Source organism: Sander lucioperca, chromosome 1, assembly GCF_008315115.2.
Source record: "Sander lucioperca isolate FBNREF2018 chromosome 1, SLUC_FBN_1.2, whole genome shotgun sequence".
Classification (NCBI taxonomy): domain Eukaryota; kingdom Metazoa; phylum Chordata; class Actinopteri; order Perciformes; family Percidae; genus Sander; species Sander lucioperca.
Genome location: NC_050173.1, coordinates 22,449,042 through 22,467,316, shown reverse-complemented (window position 1 = coordinate 22,467,316; position 18,275 = coordinate 22,449,042). Strand labels below are relative to the sequence as shown.

At 40.5% G+C, this 18,275-nt stretch overlaps 2 protein-coding genes across 6 annotated transcripts; one reads left to right on the top strand and one right to left on the bottom strand.

The window, feature by feature from the left end:
- Positions 1 to 1,604: 1,604 nt before the first annotated feature.
- On the bottom strand, positions 1,605 to 11,544 carry armc1 (armadillo repeat containing 1). 3 transcript variants are annotated; one of them, XM_031282069.2, is made up of 7 exons: positions 11,224 to 11,544; positions 10,109 to 10,316; positions 9,424 to 9,515; positions 6,647 to 6,839; positions 6,002 to 6,118; positions 4,561 to 4,650; positions 1,605 to 3,915 (listed from the first exon to the last, which is right to left on the bottom strand). In XM_031282069.2, the coding sequence occupies exons 2-7, from the start codon at positions 10,268 to 10,270 to the stop codon at positions 3,724 to 3,726; spliced, it is 846 nt and encodes a 281-aa protein (XP_031137929.1). In that variant the 5' UTR covers positions 10,271 to 10,316; positions 11,224 to 11,544; the 3' UTR covers positions 1,605 to 3,723. The 3 variants fall into 3 exon arrangements, with proteins under 3 accessions (XP_031137929.1, XP_031137928.1, XP_031137930.1); XM_031282068.2 differs by having other exon boundaries at positions 10,109 to 10,319; positions 11,224 to 11,505; XM_031282070.2 differs by having other exon boundaries at positions 4,561 to 4,635; positions 10,109 to 10,319; positions 11,224 to 11,495.
- A 428-nt stretch (positions 11,545 to 11,972) lies between these two features.
- On the top strand, positions 11,973 to 18,257 carry mtfr1 (mitochondrial fission regulator 1). 3 transcript variants are annotated; one of them, XM_036000592.1, is made up of 9 exons: positions 11,985 to 12,047; positions 12,492 to 12,550; positions 12,757 to 12,866; positions 13,157 to 13,255; positions 13,917 to 14,044; positions 14,140 to 14,381; positions 14,549 to 14,801; positions 15,159 to 15,339; positions 17,106 to 18,257. In XM_036000592.1, exons 3-9 carry the CDS (start codon positions 12,831 to 12,833, stop codon positions 17,151 to 17,153), a joined length of 987 nt encoding a protein of 328 aa, XP_035856485.1. In that variant the 5' UTR covers positions 11,985 to 12,047; positions 12,492 to 12,550; positions 12,757 to 12,830; the 3' UTR covers positions 17,154 to 18,257. The 3 variants fall into 3 exon arrangements, with proteins under 3 accessions (XP_031137904.1, XP_031137903.1, XP_035856485.1); XM_031282044.2 differs by lacking the exon at positions 12,492 to 12,550 and having other exon boundaries at positions 11,973 to 12,047; positions 14,146 to 14,381; XM_031282043.2 differs by lacking the exon at positions 12,492 to 12,550 and having other exon boundaries at positions 11,973 to 12,047.
- The last annotated feature ends 18 nt before the right edge of the window (positions 18,258 to 18,275 follow it).

The window sequence follows — 18,275 nt, the reverse complement described above, 5'->3', positions numbered from 1 at the left end:
GAGTGAAAGTGAAATTATCTGTGGCTTTAATTTGAAAATGAGAGGCAAGTGCCACTTTTATGTTCTCTGGAGGATATCCCCTTCTGTGCAAAAAACTTTTGAGAGTCATATACGTTAAAAAAGGCAGCATATGAACCTTTGAGGAAAATCATTTAAAACTCAAAATCGCTTTTTACATAAGTGCTCAGGCATTGTGGAGAAAGGTGCACACTATATTAACTACTAAAAACAACCTTATGGCTGCATTAGTCCACAGATATTACAGTCTGAGGTGAGTGAGGCAGGTTAATGGTTGCAGTAGGTTAATGGTTATGATTCTTCTTGCTCAAGCCGACCAGATGGAAATGCAGTTTCAGCCCAGCTCTCGATAGCATTTGGAATCTTAGGTCATCTAATTACATTTTCATCAGATGTTTTCAGATTATACACTGGAGCCCACACTTTTTCATTTGTTTTCCTTGTCAGGCTTGCTGTCTCTCTCTAGTGGTGATAAGTAAGAAGTCTGAGCTTGGTGGCCTCAGAGGTCTCTTCTACTGCAAGTCACTGTGAATGGTTGGTATTTGTGCACAGGTACTGGTACTTGGTACTGCAAGGGACACATGAAAGTAATTCTGAAATGCAGACAGCAGACAATGTAGCATTATCCATAGCTCTGTCTTTAACGAGATGAGACTAAATGTGAGATTTGAAACTGAATTTTTAAGGGAACAGTTTGGAAATGCTCCAAACTGCTGCTAAATGGACCTTGAGGTGTGATTATATTGTGAAAAAATAGAAGATGGTTAACCCTCTGAAACATGTTTTTTCACTTGTGGTTGCAGCTCTACTGAACAAATTATTTTTGTTTTACTTTGGTCTGTGCATTGAATGTATACCTGAGTTAAAAAGCCAGCTTTCAAGTAACTCAATGATTTACAAGATGTGCCAATGCTGGACTTCTTCATCCATTTGAGTAATACCTCACTTAAAACACTACAGTTTTATTTGTGCTGCAACTTATTTTAATGTCTGTGTCCAGGATGCATTTATTATTATAAAGTGGTTCTGTTGTGTTTTACCTTGCAGAATTGTGATGCAAGACTTTGAGGATTTCCCAGTATATATATGTAATGGTTTCATTTAAAATGGCCTGAGCTATTTATTCAAAATTGTTGAAATTGTCATTAAACAAGCTGTGTAGTCAGCTTTCATTCAGTTAATATAGCTTGGCACAGCATTTCATTGGAGCAGCAGCAGCAGCAGCAGCAGCAGCATCAGCAGCAGAAGTGGCTCCAGGGCCTCCAGCTGGGGCTGGCTGCTACCTCTGCCTGCCTACCAGCACCAAGACTGGGAAGGTGGTGGGCAGGCTACACCATTGCCCTGGGGCACCTCACTTATGCACCAGTAAAGAAAAACCGAATTCTCCCTCTCTCTCGGCTGAGAATGGTTGCTGCCTTCAGCAATTTGATTTGACAAAGTAAGGTCTGGAGCACTAGTGTGACCACTGCACATGCCATGAAGAGTATCTTGAGAGTATAACTCTGGGAAATGATAAGTCAAAACCATCTTATCATATTAAGTAGAACCAGCCACAAAAAATATGCTAAAAAATAAAAAGCACCAGACACATTTTGATTTTAAGTTTATCATCGTTTTGCATTAACAGTGTAATGGAATCTACAGTTTTAGGATCTGCATTACATAATATTACATTTGGGGACAGACACATGAAGTCTGTACACATGAAGTTCCATTTTTGAGGACTTTGTTGAGGAGTTTGTGGTGTTTTGTCATCCTTACAGATGTGGTATGCTAACAGTTGTGGGAAATTTACATTTTGATCAACACATAAGAACAGTTCTAAGAAACAATGTTCAAGTATTTCTTTGCAGTAGCGGACATCAAATATTAAAAATGAAATTAGAAAATGCTATTTAGAGATTTTTTTCTGTGCAAAATGGACAAAGAAATGTAATACTGATGATAATCCTAACTTTTAACTAATACCTTTTATTCAAAAACATTATTTTTGAAGGCTGATGCTGAACTATATTAACTACATCTAATGCAAAAAAATAGTATTGCTTTTCCAGAGAACAACCACCATCAATTCAGATTAAACAGGTCATTCTGTGCCATTCCTCTATCCGTTTGACCTCAACCAACAGTGACGTCCCTGCACCATCAGAATGATAAAAGTTGCCTGGTCAGCATTGTATATAATAATTAATAATGACACTCGCACAAGTCAGAGGAGATAATAATTAAACCTGGTGTGAGTCACGGGGTTGTAAAGGCGAAAGAAAAGGAATAAACTCACTAAGAGCGTTAGCATTAGCTGCATTAATGCTATATTTTGACATAAAATGCAAATCAGTATTACAAAAACAGAACAAAAGTTTTCCTTCACATGTAAGGTCTGAGATTTTAGGGAGTCAGGCACCATTTACAAAATGTACATAACCACACCCTTGTTCCACTATACTGTATGCATGTGTGAGCGAGCACCAACATGATCTTGCTTTAAGGACACTGCTGGCTAAACTGAAAATTTAACTTAACGGGTGGGGCAACAATACTATAAAAATGTCAGTGGGAGTCCAGGTAACACAGGGAAGCGTTTGAGGAGCAGGCGGCTGACAGGTTTGTCTTCTACATACTGAGCAAGTGTTTAACTAAAACTATAGACTATAATGGTGATGTGAGATAGAGGGCTGAAAGCAGAGGTAGCCTTAAGTCTGTGCAATTAACACAAATTGCTGTCAGTCAACTCACCGCCACTGCAGAACTCACATTGGATTTGTCCTGCATTATAGCATCATCAGAGGAGTCCAGCTAAACACAGTTTGGGTTTGGTATATTAACCAGCTATGGAGTTCTTCTTTCAGGATGCGACAAACAGTCGAATGCATGTGAGCCAGTGGCTGAATAGGCTGCGGCCTCTTGCTGGTGTCCAGTTTACTATTTCTACTGAAGAGACGTCCCCTTAGTGAGCTAAAAGCTGGGGGAGCCAGTCTGCTGGGAAGCACAAACGTTGCATGCTCGAAGCTCTCAAATTATTTGAATGAATGTAGAAAAAATTATATTAAAAAGTAAAATGTCAAAAAGGCACACACAATAATCACAGATCTAGGCATCAGGCAAGATTGGCACAAAATACTCATAGCATGCTACTAAAACTGAAGTGGGAAGAAAAAAAAAAGAAAAGAAATCGGCTTAAATAGGAAATTAAAGTTTGAACAATATGTATGGTAAAGAAGACAACGATTGAGAATAGACACCAGGAGGAAAGCAACCAAAAATCATGCACACAAAAAAAGGAACTCCCATTTTCCAAGGTATTCAAAATCAGCTTCAGGAGATCTAAATGTGCCTGCCACATGTCAACTGTCAACGCAGCGATACACATTTCCAGAATGCTATTTGGTTTGGGCTGATTTGAAGCCCTCTGGCTGTCTTTGTGAGATATATATGCAGCTAGTATGTAGTTGTTGCACATACAGCCAGTAGTGGGATTTGTAGCTCAATATTTACACAAGTTAAAGTTATTGCAGGTTCCACTTGGCAGTCCAGCACTTGTTGCACACATGTGGCTGGGTTCTGTGTGCTTAGCAGATGGGAGTCTAGACTAGTGTAGTGCTGTGAGGCAGGGCTTAGTCCGGGACAAGGCTTAGAGACGCTAAGGCTGCAGCTGGATGGTACTTTAGAGAAAACAGGGAGCAGTGAGAGAAACGCAGGAAGTGGTCACCAGTAAAAGGAGCGTGTCAGGAAGTTGGCGGCCGTGCTGAGCCAGCCCACGCCGTCTGTAATGGAACCTACGCGTGTGACAGCTTTGTCTGTCTCCTGGGATGGACTCTCCTCCTCGGGCAGGTAGTCTGGGATGTCTGTGTTCTCCTCTACCAGCACCGCCGAGTCCTCCTGGAATGGCAAGATCAGCTGCACAAAGACAGAGAGAATTATATATTTATTTATATTATCACGAAGCATGCAATTTGTAAAAAAAAAAAAAAACAACACAAATGATAAAATTCCAGAATTAATGTAAAGCACAGCTGTTCGACTACAGAGCCAAAGAATCATCACCTGGAGTCAGATTACATGACTGAGCCAGGTCTGACCCCTGCTGGTCACATTATATATGACTATTAATGCGCCCATTGCCAATTATTTCTTATTATTTGAGAAACAATTATCAGAATTCTTTGCAGATTATTGGAAAACAAACACTTTGGAATCTCATGTGTTGTTAGCAGTTTCAAATACAGCTTCACTATATTTGAGCTCCAAATTGGTAACACTGCTGTAAAAGATGCAACTGGGACTGGTCATGTGTTTGGCAAAAATAAACTAGCCTACAGGCTGAGGCAGAGATGTGACTAGCTAGCTAATCATGTCAGTATGAATAAGTCTCAGCCACAGGCAAGGGCGGCTACGCTCCCTGTACACACATACACAAAACATAAAGTGGCCGTGCTGATCCATCAAATGAAAAGGAGTCTTATGTAAAGCAATTTAAGGTAAACAACACAGATCTTACAGTTGTGTATCTTTCTCACATATGGTATCTGTCTCTCAGCTTACCTCTCCTCCATCCTCGGTCTTCACCACCTGCTGAGCAGTCATTACTTTGGTGGAGTTGATTGCTGTGCCCAACGCCTGTAAAGAAAAAAACTGCGATCAAACATGAATAGAACATTTTTGGTAAATTAAATGTTAATGCTAAATACTGCTGTTAACCATCAATTACAAGCACATGAGCAGCAACAATGACAATGTTGCTCCCAACACAGCTTGACAATATACTTGTCAGTCTTCCTGTATCGGGCAATTTTTGCTTTCCTTACTATTGTCACCAAGACCAATATCAAAGTTATGCTAGACATCCAACCAATTGGATACAGTATACATAAATGTGAACATGTATAAAAACGTATAAAATGAAACTTTTCCACGTTAAAAAATGTCTAGAAACCACTAGACCTATGTTATATATTTTGTTGAGTTGTGTACTTACATTTTCCCAAATGTTTCCAAAAATGTTCAAACCAGAGAAATCTGTAATTTGACTCAAGGACACGGTCCGTGTCATTTGGTCGCCGTCACCTGTCAATAGGGTCATATCCACCCTGGTTGTCTGCCAGAAGCTGCCATAAATTGATTGATTTATCCAGTTTTAAGCCACATTTTTTATCACTTTTCAGATCTAATTAATTTTTAACTGTATATTTTAACCAGATGAAGGATTTCAGTCATCAGATGTCTGGATCTTAAGTTATGAGAGAAACGAGCTGACCAAACATCGTGGCAGCTCGGCTCGACGAGACGAACATTTTAAGCGAAACTACTTCTTTATTCGGTGTCTTTAATGGTTCTAATCATCTGGCCTGGCCTGTTTTGGAGAGGAGCCGATAATTCGGCTCCCCTGTAAAAACCTTGTGAACGATGAACAATGAACACTAAAAGAATCCTAACTGGGAGAAGCTGACTGCAATGGCAGCATTGTTATGCTTTTTGTTATTGTTTTGATTGAGAGACCCCATAGCAGCAGAAAATTACATATTGTGCATTTAAGAGTACATTTTAATCCATTTTAGGCAAACTTATTTCTGCAATTACTTGCAAGTTGTAAATACCAGTAATAAAGTTAAAATCTAACTTTTTGTTGAACCTGTCACTTTTGCAGTGCCTGAAGGGGGCAGATTTCCCTACTTTAAATAATATCACAAACAGGCAACAGTACAGCAATCAACAGGTTACAGTGAAAAGTGTTTAAAAAGGTTGAAATTCAAGCTAAAAAATACATTAAGTGTATCAAGTTTCAGAGACAAGTGGAAACAGTGTTTGCTTTAGTAATCAATCAGGAAAGTTACTGATAAAGCAGACTTTGTTCCATTAAGTGAAACAAATTGTGAAATAAGCAACTACTTTTGACAAATTTACAACTGATAATTGTTATCAGACATTGGCAAGAATATGGTGTGTAAAGTAGTGGATGATTTCCTGCATCCGGACAGACACTTACCTCAGCTTTAAGGTCAGAGCGGATCCTGACAACACATCTCTTCACAGCCATCTGGAAGGTGAAGCTGATGACCCCTCGAATCTTCAGCAACGCCTCCTCACAAAGGCTCCTTCGAGTCTGACAACAAACAACAAACAGATGAGATGTGCGAGGCCAACATGTCATGGGTTAAGGGCATGGGTACATTATACAGTATACGATCGAAAATGTGGATGATGCAGAATCAGCTACAGTTTAATTAGGTCAAATGTGGCCATAAAAATGCATTATGAAATGTATTATAGTGCTACATACAACATGCCGTTGAGAAATACAGTTACCATGACTATGATTTCCAGCTGCCACAGTGTTGTGCGTTTCTGCTGTAGTGATAGCGATGCAGCCCACCAGAGGCCGTCTGTCTGCTGTAATGTAATCTGGCTAGGTGCAAGCTTCCTGCAGAGCAGCATTCAGGTTCAATCTCAACGCCCTGCTGTTTAATGGCTGACATTTACAACCTGACCCCTCCACCCCCCTATCCTGTGCCAGATAGACACCAATAATGACAGTGGCAAACACGATAGCCCAAAAAGAAATTTTTGCGCATCAAGGTTTGGTGTGTCTGAGCATGGCAGATGAGTGCCAGTACGCCGTGGGAACACTCACAGAGTCATCCAGTCCATCAATGTGCAGCACCACAGTTTTGGCCCTCTTGTTGTTGGAGCCCAGGAAGAAGTGGGCTTTCCGCTGGCAGGAGGCAGCAGCGGCCTCGGCCTGTTCAGCCTCTTCTTTACCAGCTAACTGCAGAATCTCATAGATCTCAGAGGCCAGCAGTTTGGTCTCCCCAGGTGATGTACTCCTTTGGTGAGAAAGAGAGTTTTAACAAAAGGGAAGAGGGGAAAACAATCAAAAAGAAAGATTACTTATTTGTCAAATGTGGTTTATGGACACACAAGTGGTCAGTAGTTTATTTGTAAGTCCATTTGTAGCAATACTAAAAAGCTGCAATGCAGTTGAATGTTATTGATGTCAAGAACAAGTAAATTGAATCTTGTACACTTTTAAATGGCCATATTACTGTGCCAAGATATTTCTGTTAAAAGACAAGATAGAAATACCCATGCAAAGGCAGACAAATCATGATGCCTGTATGCCTCTGTGGGAGAGAAGTGTGAAGCGTGCCTGAACTTAAAATTAAAATCATTAAAGAACAAATCTGGCGCAAAATGAACCTAGGGGTTAATAACACGTGTACCGAGTCGACCGTTCTCTGGGATATGTTTTCATGCTAATCGAATGTGACCAGTTTTAGCCCAAACCGCTAATTAGCTTATAAAGCTAGTCGTCGGGGCACGGCTAAAGTAAAAAGAAATCGCTATTTCTACACCACTAACAAGGCTCAAAATAGCACCACACTTCCATTCACGTATACATGTGGGCACCATCTTGGAAAACAGTCACGAAACGCCGTGCAACCAGTAACCAGTAACATAGCTCAAGCACAGGGTTCGTCGTTCGACTGGTTGTGACTGTTTTCCCAGGATGGCGCCTGCATGTATACGTGAACGGTATTGTCTTCATAAACTATCTTTTTATTAAACTGTCTGTACACTTACAAAGTTCTCAATGCTTCGGTTTACATGTAGGGACCCTCATTATGCTACCGTTGAAGTGTGGTAATATTTTGAGCCTTGTTAGTGGTATAGAAATAGTGATTTCTTTTTACTTTACTGGTGCCCCGACGACTAGTGTTATAAGCTAATTAGCGGTTTGGGCTAAAACTGGTCACATTCGATTAGCATGAAAACATATCCCAGAGAACGGTTGACTTGGTGCACATGTGTTATTAACCCCTAGGTTCATTTTGCGTCGGATTTGTCCTTTAAGCTCCCATTTCGTGAGCTTCAACGGATGCGGACTGAATCTGACCATGTCCTTCCTGGTCGGACACTGGAGATGTAGAACTCAGCTACAGAGTGCCACAGCTACAGCCATCTCACCACCTATCCTTTCAATACATTTAGAAATGCTGTCAATCTTTGAGTTATCCCAATAATATTTGTACAACCATTTAGTGTACCAAAAGACAATGCTGATACCCATCACACAGCATTCAAACTCTAATTAAGCCTATAATGCATGTCAGTCGTGTTTTAACTGCCCTTAAAAACTCCTTAGCAGAGCATAACATTCTAGGGGGCAGCAGCTTTCCTTGAAGAAGCCACATAAGGTCAGTTGCTGATATTATGTGAGGGATCCTGAGTTAAACCTGCAGGCTATACTGCTTTATATGCCATCAAGTCATCACTCCTTCTATAGTAACCACATACGACATCAGCTGTCTGGCATGGCTGCCCCCTGGGAGCCTGGTGCTCCCCAGCGCTGTGCAACACATCCCTACTCTGGCTCTATGAAAGCCAAACACGCTCTTCCATTGATTTACTCTTCTATTCTTCACTACTACGTATTGAATTAGAGGCAACATTTTCTTGATCTTCAGATCTTAATGTGTTGAAGGAATAAAAATAGTTTTCACACCTGTTTGGTGCGACTATGCTGGACGATCCCCCTCAGCCATGTGTTCCCACTCTGTCCAGCTATGATCGACCTCTACCCAAAGTCAGATTGACTAGACTGCGAGCAGGGAAAGCTGCTGCTGTTACTGCAGGGCTCCTCTTGATGCCTGACTAGCTGAAGTGACTGGCTTACTCCAGGGCAGGCAAGAGCTTTGCCGCAGGAAGAGAAGAGAGAAGGGGAAGGTGGGCATAATCATACAAGCTACAGCCGGCCACTTGAACATAGGTCTATTCCTATCAGGGCGCTGATGATGACATGCAGTCACTTAGCAAAACTGCCACAGCCTCTCAGGTGAGACCAGCTATCTGAAGCACAATACCTCCTCAAACCAGAGCTGCCTACAACACTACACAGGTGACCAGAGTGTTTTCATCACGCTCTTTTAGAAAGTTATAGAATAGATTGTGTACGATGCCTCCAGAAAAGCCTACAAATGATACCAGACTAAAAACAAGCAACAAAGAAATATGCTTTATGTATGTCATCTGTGCAAAATGAGCCACCTCTGCAAAATAACATGCTACTCCACGACAAATATAAGCTCACATCCGTAAAAGCACGCAAGTGGACAGGAAATTGAGGGATGGCAAGACGCATTAAAATCTATAAAGATGCAGAAACAGCAGCTTAACTGTTTAGCACCCTATTCTAATTCAGCTTTAATCACATTCATCCTGAAATGGCAAATGAAAGGACATCATCCTGCCTGGAAAATTTGCAGACTGGCACACATTGTCCGTGCAAAACAAAAGAAATCCTAGGTTAAGGGTTTACGTAAAGAAAGTGCACAGTGAGCATGTGTGTGTGTGTGTGTGTGTGTGTGTGTGTGTGTGTGTGTGTGTGATGTGGTGGTGACAGGGACTTGCTTCTGCATGACATTCTGCAAACTCAGCATCATGCCCAGCTCGCCCTTCATCTTCTCCCTGTTGGCTCGACATTCTGCCAGGTAGCGCACGGCCTGCAAGGACAAGGGCGACCGTTATCTATCCGCCGCTAAAAACTGACAGACCCTTTGTGATATTATAAGAGAGAGAGAGAGAGGAGGCTTTTAAAAATGGTAGAGCATGTGCAATGGTAAAATATTACATAACCAAAATAAACACACATGCACTGACTTCTTGTTTACACTTCACGGGTTACAGTCAAGGAGCAACTGTTACATAAAGCCACTTAAATGTGTACTCACAATACAAGTCATGTCCTGTACTAAAGGGTGGTGGAAGTGGGGAGAGGTTGATATATTAAGACTTTGTATTGTGTTTACACCACAGAACAGACAGCAGATATCACCAGTGTGCAACATGAGCAGAAAACACCCAAATTACCATTAGGGAGCACAACTGATTTCTCAACAAAGACTAATTTAATCAAATGGAGCCTTGCTGTTGATATTTTAACTAAAATGTTTAAATAATTAATTTCTTAATTTCATTGTATAGTGGTACTAAATCATCAACCCTGTGTAGTCAAACATTATAGTTTTCCTTTACGCAACAGTTACTTTCTGTGATGGAAAAAAAAGAAAGTAAATAAATGGATGCCGCTGCTTACCAATAGTGCAGAATAGACGACCTGTGGGTTGGGGTGGTCCAAAAAAAGGATGAGACCCGGCAGACAGCCTTGGTCTTCTACTATGGCTCTTCGGTTCAGGGGGTCTGCAGCAAGATCTCGCAGCTGGTTCACCACGGTCAGTGCATCCAGCTCCGCACTCATGGTGCCTCTTGTCTTGATGCCACGCACATTAAACCAACCTCTTACTCTACTGAAGAAAAAATAATGGTTAAATCAGGGAGCTTACATTATACAAATTAAGGCTGCAGCTAATAATTATTACATAACAAATTTAACCTGTAGAATTTGTCAATTATTTGCTAGGACTACAAAATGATAGAAAATAGTTAGAAATTACTATCACACTTTAAATTGCTTATTTTTTCTGACAACTGATATAAAAAGCCCAAAGATATTTCATTTGCAGTTGTATTAAATTGACACAAGCAGCAAATCTTCACATTTGAGAAGCTGGAACCAGTGAATGCTTGGTCTTTTATCTTCATAGAGGCCAACAAAACTGTTGACATCATTTTGAAATGAACCAACTAATCAACCAATTGTTACACTTATACAAATGCATTTAAGATGAAGCCTTTTTAGTCATTATTACAAAAAAAATCCCCAAAGTTATTTTTGTTTTTAACTAATTTGGTGAAGAATAATATGTACAACATACACACAATAATGATAGCTACACCTTGCGAAATAAAGTATTGGTGACGCCAAGTTTTACGGATTTGTTGGGGTTTCTGGGAGTTTACATCAGCAGTAACCTCGGACATGTTGTGCTACACAATCTGACTGATAAGTGACTCTTGTAAAGTTACTGATTTCACTGATATGCATAGATAACACAGTGGCTATCACATGAGTACACATATATAGCGCATGATTTGGGAGGCAAAAAAATAAATCCATCGTTTAATCACATGTTTTGCTGCTAATACAATTAAGCCATTTTCGTAAGCCAACATACAAATACTCGCTTCTGCCAACGACACTCTCTACGACCCCCAACCTCACCTCAAAATACGCCCTGACAGAGGCGATTCGGCAGCTAAGCTAACGTAAGGCTAGCTAGCTAGCTAATTTACTTGACAATTATAGCATACCTTTTAGTCAGTTTTCAGTAAAATCATGAGACAACCCCAGCTGACTTCAGTTACAACAGATGTAAAAACGACGTGACAAAAACGTTCCGATACCACCATAAAACAGCTGTAACAAAATAATTTCACTAACGCTAGAGGCCTTCGCCTCTTTCTTTACTATGCTCCTTTAGCTAGCAGCTGTGTGAACAGTGTTTGGGTTTTGTAGCACATCAATGGGTACAGCTGTTTTGTGAATGAGGACATCCCAGTTTTCCATAATGATCCCAACAGTATATACCGTCATACCGGACAAATCTCTGCTAGGGTAGCAAGATTACTTTTCCTAGGATGGCAAAGGCATGTGGAAAGCATGACCTGCAGTCCTCTCCCTCTGATTAGCTAGCACTTGCTGCCTGCTCTGTTTAGGTTGGTTAGGTTTAGGTAAGATAAGTAGGATTGGTTAGTGTAAAAGTAAGAATGTCAGGGTAAGCCAATAAGAGAAAAAGTAAGGTAGAGTAGGGCGGGACATGCCTTCGTCATCCTGGGAAAAAAAATACTCGCCGCCGGGAAATGAAGGGAAGTATAACGAACATACACAAAGTTTCTGTCATATGATTGGACAGTATAATTTGATTGACTGATGTGAAACCCAATCATCAGATAATTTTCTTTTATAGGTCAAACGCAGTTGGTGGCTTTGTTTGTCAATCAAAGTGAATAACCAATGGTTGCATTTTATGGCCACAACCTAGCCATTGTGATCCATATAATCCAATTGGCTCGTGGATGTCGGTTGGTTGACAAGGTGGAAAAACTCAGAACGTTGTCTCCCAGCGTCAGTCTTGGTAAGTTGGATTCAAAGTTACACATACAAGCGATCTTTGTTTATGAATGTAACGTCAGTTACACACGTACAACTAACGTTAGCGGTAACTAGAGTTGTGCGTGTCTTCGACATATCCTAAAAAATGTGTCAGCGGTTGGTAAAGTTGCCTGGAGTTAGCTAGCCCGCTATCGTTGTTAGCATCTTTTAGGCACTCTGTCCGTTAAAGAAATAATTTACCCTTTTAATTTTGCTAACACATTCACCTGTACGATCAATCTAGCTCGAAAACATAACGTTACATTTGTTTATGTGTTTTTAAATAACCAGCATCGTCCTGTATGTTTTTCTACAATTTGCATATAACGTTAGTGCCTTTGCTAAAATAAAACCATTAACTGTTAATATTGTACGTTAACGTTAAAGATCATACAATTTTTAATTTATTTTCTTTTTACTTTGACAGTTGTATTACATGCCCTCTTGTTGGGAAAATGGATCAGAGAAATTCGATTCCCTAATCAGTTATTGGCAGCAATGATAATATTGAAAAATGAATTATATTGCCAGTAACACTAAAGGCTGATACAGAGAATGTATGTCAGTGTATTGTACTGGAGCATCTTAACACAAGTATACATTGCAGAGACATAAAGTTGCCTTAAGAAGTAATTGTTGGATTTTAATTTTTGTGTTTAAGGTGATTCTAACTGAAGTTCTGTTTCCACTAGAATTACCGTTTGGTGATGATACACTTGGTGTTGAGGCATGTGTCCATCTGCCCTTGTGAAACACATCAACAGAAATGAATAAAGACTATGCACGAATCGAAATGGACCTGGTATGTGCCAATCTGTGTTGATGTCTGACTCAACAAAATTTGATTTCGTAGTCTAACACAGAGCCTGAAACGCCACCGTATTGTACCTTTTGTCTGGCTCTTATCTGAAAGCCCATTGTTAAGGTCTCTCGCATGTATAATATCTGAGAAGTACCAGCCATGGACTAGTGGATGTTTCCACTCAAATGCAGATTGTGTTGACTGCATTTAGTTAATTACAAAGTTAATTGTAATCAACAGAATGTGGCATTTTTCTCTCTTTCGTTTGTGATGTACTTTTGTTTTTGCAGGCTTTTGGATCAGCCAAGCCCTATGGGTCCTCGAGAAGTATTGTGAGGAGAATAGCTTCTAGTCTTCCTTTTAACCCCTGCCCCAGGGTTCATTTTCAGGTAAAGGAAGGTTACCATGATCATAATTTTTATAGTGTTGTGTCATTTAACAGACAGACTGTCAGTCTTTTAAATGTATATCTTGTACTTTAAGATAGTGGCATGTTCTTTGTCACATTTGCTAGAGCCCTGTCTCCTCTTCTGCCTTTCTGCTGTCTCTCCTGACTGTTGGAGTCACAGCCACATGACAACAAATCACACACCCTCTCCCAGCTTCGTTTACATCAGGATGTCTGGCTGTTTTCATTTATGAACCATAAACAGACTCAACTTTTGAAATATTTCAGTTCAGTGGCACATCATTTTAAAAACTGCTTTTCTGTCTCTTTCAACACTGCTTTGTCTTTCTTCTGTCTCCAGCTACCCTCCCTAGCTTTGAGGAATGCAGTATGTCTGCTTTAGGTCAGTTTGTTCAGCAACCTTCAACAACACTGAGCTGACTAAAGACCTACTGAGCTACCTTCTAACCTACCTGAACCTTTCATTACCATTGTATAGATTCCCTCCACACCTCCTCACTCTGAACTGCCCTCATTTCCTATTTTATTACGTAAATACTTACATTTTTAGTTGTTGAGATCAGTGGTGTAATGTGTCCTGGTGGGTGTTTTTAAAAAAAAAAAAAAAAAAAAGTTAAACATGGCTGTTCTCTCTCTGACAGCTTTATCCGTACAATGAGGATGCTGGTGTCCTGATTGGCAGCAGGAGGCAGAATGGTTTGGTGGCCTCTCTGGCTGATGTCGCCTGGATCGACAGGGATGAGGAGGATGACGAAGACTCCTTTGGCAGGTGAGAGCGCAATAGTGATCTGTCGGTTACATCTAGGAGGAGAATTGCTTGTTCCTGTGAGTAGCATCTAGAAAAAGTTGATTCTGCCTTAATAGAAACAGGTCAGCGATCCCACCTGGATTCGTGTTTCGAGCCCGCCAGCCTCATCCTCAGAGAAAACCCTTAACCCGCCAGAGGTCACTACCAAGCCTGCATGAGGGGACACCAGACCCGCAAGGGCCAACAATCAGCAACAATGAGACCACTCAGAAGATCAGTGCACTGGAGACAGAACTTGCCAAACTAAGAGCTCAGATAGCACAACTCGTATTGGCTCAGGAAAAGACCACACAGCCAGGTATCTCTTACACAGCCTTCAAAAACATAGACTTACCTCTTTCCACGTCAAGGGATTTGTTTTCCTCCATTTGCTCCAATGCAGTAATATAAAGTTTCCTCTAGATGGTAGCAGAGTTTCACATGTCATCCAGCTTTGAGATGTTTCTTTCCTTTGTTTCACCTCAGCTGCTACCACGGGGACACCTCCCCCTCCACCCTGTGGCACCCTGCCTCCCCCCCCTCCACCACCTCCTCCACCACCACCACCACCGGCACCCTCAAGTCTCCAGCGCACATTTTCTGCCATTGACTTGATAAAGGAGCGCAGAGGGAAGAAGACGGACAGCCAGACAGTTTTGGATTCAAGGCCAGCAGAAATCCCCAGCATGCTTGATGTCCTGAAAGACATGAGCAAAGTCAAGTTACGATCAGTCAAAAGGTACCTCTACTTAAATAGTGAATCAATGAGAATACATTCAGATACATTTGGAAATGATCAAATGTGAAGACTAAAGTATTTTTTTAAGGTAATAGATGTTTATCCCAGCTAACCGTAGGTGTTTATGGTCTTGCCTCCCTGTATTACTGTAATGGTTGTTTTATAGTTCGACATAACCACAGATTCAACTCGAGCTGACACATCTTTTCCTCATTTAGTAGTTTGTCATGCAGCTTCAGAACAACACATGTAGACTTGTCTTCTTGAGCAGCTGCTATAAATGGAAAGATATATTTGTATACCACACAAATAGTCCAGTTCTAATCTTTTGTAATTGCTCAACTGTATGTTTCATAGTCGTCCAGGGGAAAGTGAAGCCAAAGTGAAGTCCAGTGAGCCTGCAGATGCTGCAGCTCTCATCGCCGAGGCCCTGAAACGCAAGTTTGCCCATCGCTATCGACACGACAGTGAACAAGCAGACAAAGAGGAGTTTAAACTTCCCGTTTCAGAAGTAAAACCTCAGACCGAATCCCCTTTGGTGAGAGATGTTACTGTATTCATCACTGCTATCTAAAACAAGCCGCAGACACCACAAAATCAGCAATTAATGAGTCCTTAGTGGAGCAACTGCAAATATTGTTTCTGATTTCTTTTTTAAAGCTCCCATATTATGCTCATTTTCAGGTTCATAATTGTATTTTAAGGTTGTACCAGAATAGGTTTACATGGTTTAATTTTCAAAAAACATCATATTTTTGTAGTACTGCACAGCTCTCTCTCACTGCTGCAGCTCCTCTTTTCACTCTGTGTTCAGGTCTCTGTTTCAGCTACAGAGTGAGACATCTCTTCTTCTGTACTATCTTTGTTTGTAGTCGCACATGCGCAGTAGCTAGGTAAGGATCATGTTAGCTAGCTGTTTCCATAGACAGTAAAAGAAAGGCTGTTTCTCCAACTTCGGTCAGTTACAAGGCAGGATTAGCCAGGAGACTTATTCTAAACAAGGGCGCACATGTAAGTAGTTCTTTTGTAGATTATGGTGAACTTGTGTGTGTTGTAGCAGTGCTTTGCCATTGAGAACGAGGTAGCATGCTAGTGCTAGCATGCTAACGGTTGTGGTTAGCCAGCTCGTTTCGGCTAGTGACGTAGAAAGCCGTGCAGATTTTGAACAGCTCGCCCGGAGACTGAAGGCAGGACACATTCAGAAACCCGTATCTCACTCTAAACAGCATGGGTGTTTTTTTTTTCAAAGTTTGTATGCGTGTGGAAGCACCAGAGACACAAAATAACACCCCAAATCCCAGAAAAAGTGTTTTTGTTTTCATAATATGGGCACTTTAACTTAAAGAGACTGTTGTCTGTGTTTGTAGATATGATATTGAATTAGGGATCGACCGATATGGATTTTTTTAGTGCCGATACTGATTGTTTTTCATCAGCCTTAGCCGATGACTGATACGGGCTGCCGATTTTCTTGAGCCGATATTTGGAGCAGATAGTGCTTTTGCTCCTTCAATTTACATCATAAAAATGTAAACCCTGCCACACTGGATTTGTTTTCAGAATCTGCTTTGCCATTTTTTTTTTTAAATAATAAAAACACCGATAAGTGTCACTTCTGCAATCATCTTACATTCATATCACCCAAATTATGTGTGCAGTGTGCATCATATGGATGGGTGCACTGCATATGGTTAACTGTGCAAGGGTAAAAGGCTTTCATCAACATCTACAACACATCCTTGATGATGCATTGCTTGCTGACATATAAGACAGATATAATCAGGTCATCACAAGATGTCCTTTGTCAACACATTTAAATAATTTAAGAAAACGATAAACCTGAAAAGTAGCCATTGAAATAAAGTGCTTGATTTGTAATTTAAGGCTGCTGCTGGTGCTGGAAGCCTGGCAGGCTTCCAGCACCATCTCTGCCAGTGGGGGAGGGGCAGTGCATGGTCTGCACGTGAACTGCAGCGTCTCCGGAAACACAGAGCTGCCTGTGGACACCTGTCTGTAAATAATGCCGGGAAAAAACTATCGGCGAACGCAGCAGCTGCGTATCGGCCGATACATGCAAAAACGCAAATATCGGCCCGATATATCGGTCGGCCGATAAAATCGGTCTATCACTATATCGAATAACACCATGTAACATTTTTCTTAAGGTGGAATTTCAGGGTCCATTCTCACAAGTTCTTTTGTTATCCGTGGAATCAAGTGTATGTTATTTGACTGGACTCGTCTTAAGTGGTTTGTAGAGTCGTGTGTACTTTATTCTTATTCGTCTTATGTCTGTTTTCACAGTTTGGGCAGCACATGTTGAAATCAACTGGAAAAAGGAAGTTGCTCTGAACAGGTGGTTCTCAACTCGTGGTCCAGAGGTGCTGTGGACACTTTGAAGTGCCTTATCAACATTTTTATTATCAGCTGTTTCTGTGGAAGAACAAGGGATTCTGCCTGAAGTATCCATCATCTGTTCTTTATCTGATTCAGAGTCATCTTGACCATCTGTTTTTGCACTTTTATAACTTATATTAGCTTTCTCTTTTACAAACACGATTTATTGTATTTGTTTAACTGAATGTCTTTTTGTTTTTCTGTTGAATAGTTTCAATTTCTGCTCATACCAGTCCTGAGTGAAAGTGTCAGAGGCAACACTACAGAATCATTTAACATTATTCATTTTATTGCTCAATCATTACTTAGGTTTTTGTTAAATGTTGCACATAGCATAGTTGGTCACGTTTGCATTCCCATTTTTCAGGGGTCTGTGAAAGCTAAAGAGTTCTTTTATCACAGAACAAAGGGAGCACTTTCTTATTTGTGCTGTATTGTTTATACATGTATGATAGACTAATTTATGATTGGGATCCTTCTATTTATGTTGTGGTTTAAGTAGAAAATTAAGATTTTAACAGGTAATTATGTTGTAGATTTGTCCGTAATTTTTTTCCAAGTGGCATTTAAACGAGTTTGTTCTTTATCTGTTGATTCTGTGTACGTTGTGTCCTAGTTGCTCCTAGTTGCCAGTCTTGCCGGGGCTTGTATGTCTTTTGCTGGTTCAAATATATGCATCCCAGTTTTAGTTAGTTTATTTATCTCCTTAGTACGATCCGTGTTTGAGCCAAAAACATTCCAGTGATCTGCGAGATTCTGCCTTTCACCAAATATCTTTTTATGTCCCTTTTTAGGATGACACAAATAGTGAGGAAAATAAGATGCTCTAACTGTTAAGCAAATTCATATTTTTAGATTAGTGAAAGAACAGGTACGTGTTGTCTCCAGTTCTGTTTATTATGCCAGCGTAGTTGCTGCTTCAACTACTAGTATTACCTTTTTATAAAGGGAAGGTGGACTGGATGTGGCAATAGTAGGATTTTGTAGAAGAGTTGTCTTCCATAAAAATCATAAAATTTGAATTGTCAAATCTCTAAATAAAAGTTTGTTCTGTCCTGACTTGCTCTGGTCTGTGTC

Coding starts and splice junctions, on each gene's coding strand:
- mtfr1 (XM_031282043.2), top strand. CDS start 12,831: ATGAATAAAGACTATGCACGAATCGAAATGGACCTG. Junction 13,256..13,916: donor GCCCCAGGGTTCATTTTCAG/GTAAAGGAAGGT, acceptor TCTCTCTGACAG/CTTTATCCGTACAATGAGGA. Junction 14,045..14,139: donor GACGAAGACTCCTTTGGCAG/GTGAGAGCGCAA, acceptor CTGCCTTAATAG/AAACAGGTCAGCGATCCCAC.
- armc1 (XM_031282069.2), bottom strand. CDS start 10,270: ATGAGTGCGGAGCTGGATGCACTGACCGTGGTGAACCAGCTGCGAGAT. Junction 6,840..9,423: donor TTGCAGAATGTCATGCAGAA/GCAAGTCCCTGT, acceptor TTCTCACCAAAG/GAGTACATCACCTGGGGAGA. Junction 3,916..4,560: donor AGACCGAGGATGGAGGAGAG/GTAAGCTGAGAG, acceptor GTCTTTGTGCAG/CTGATCTTGCCATTCCAGGA.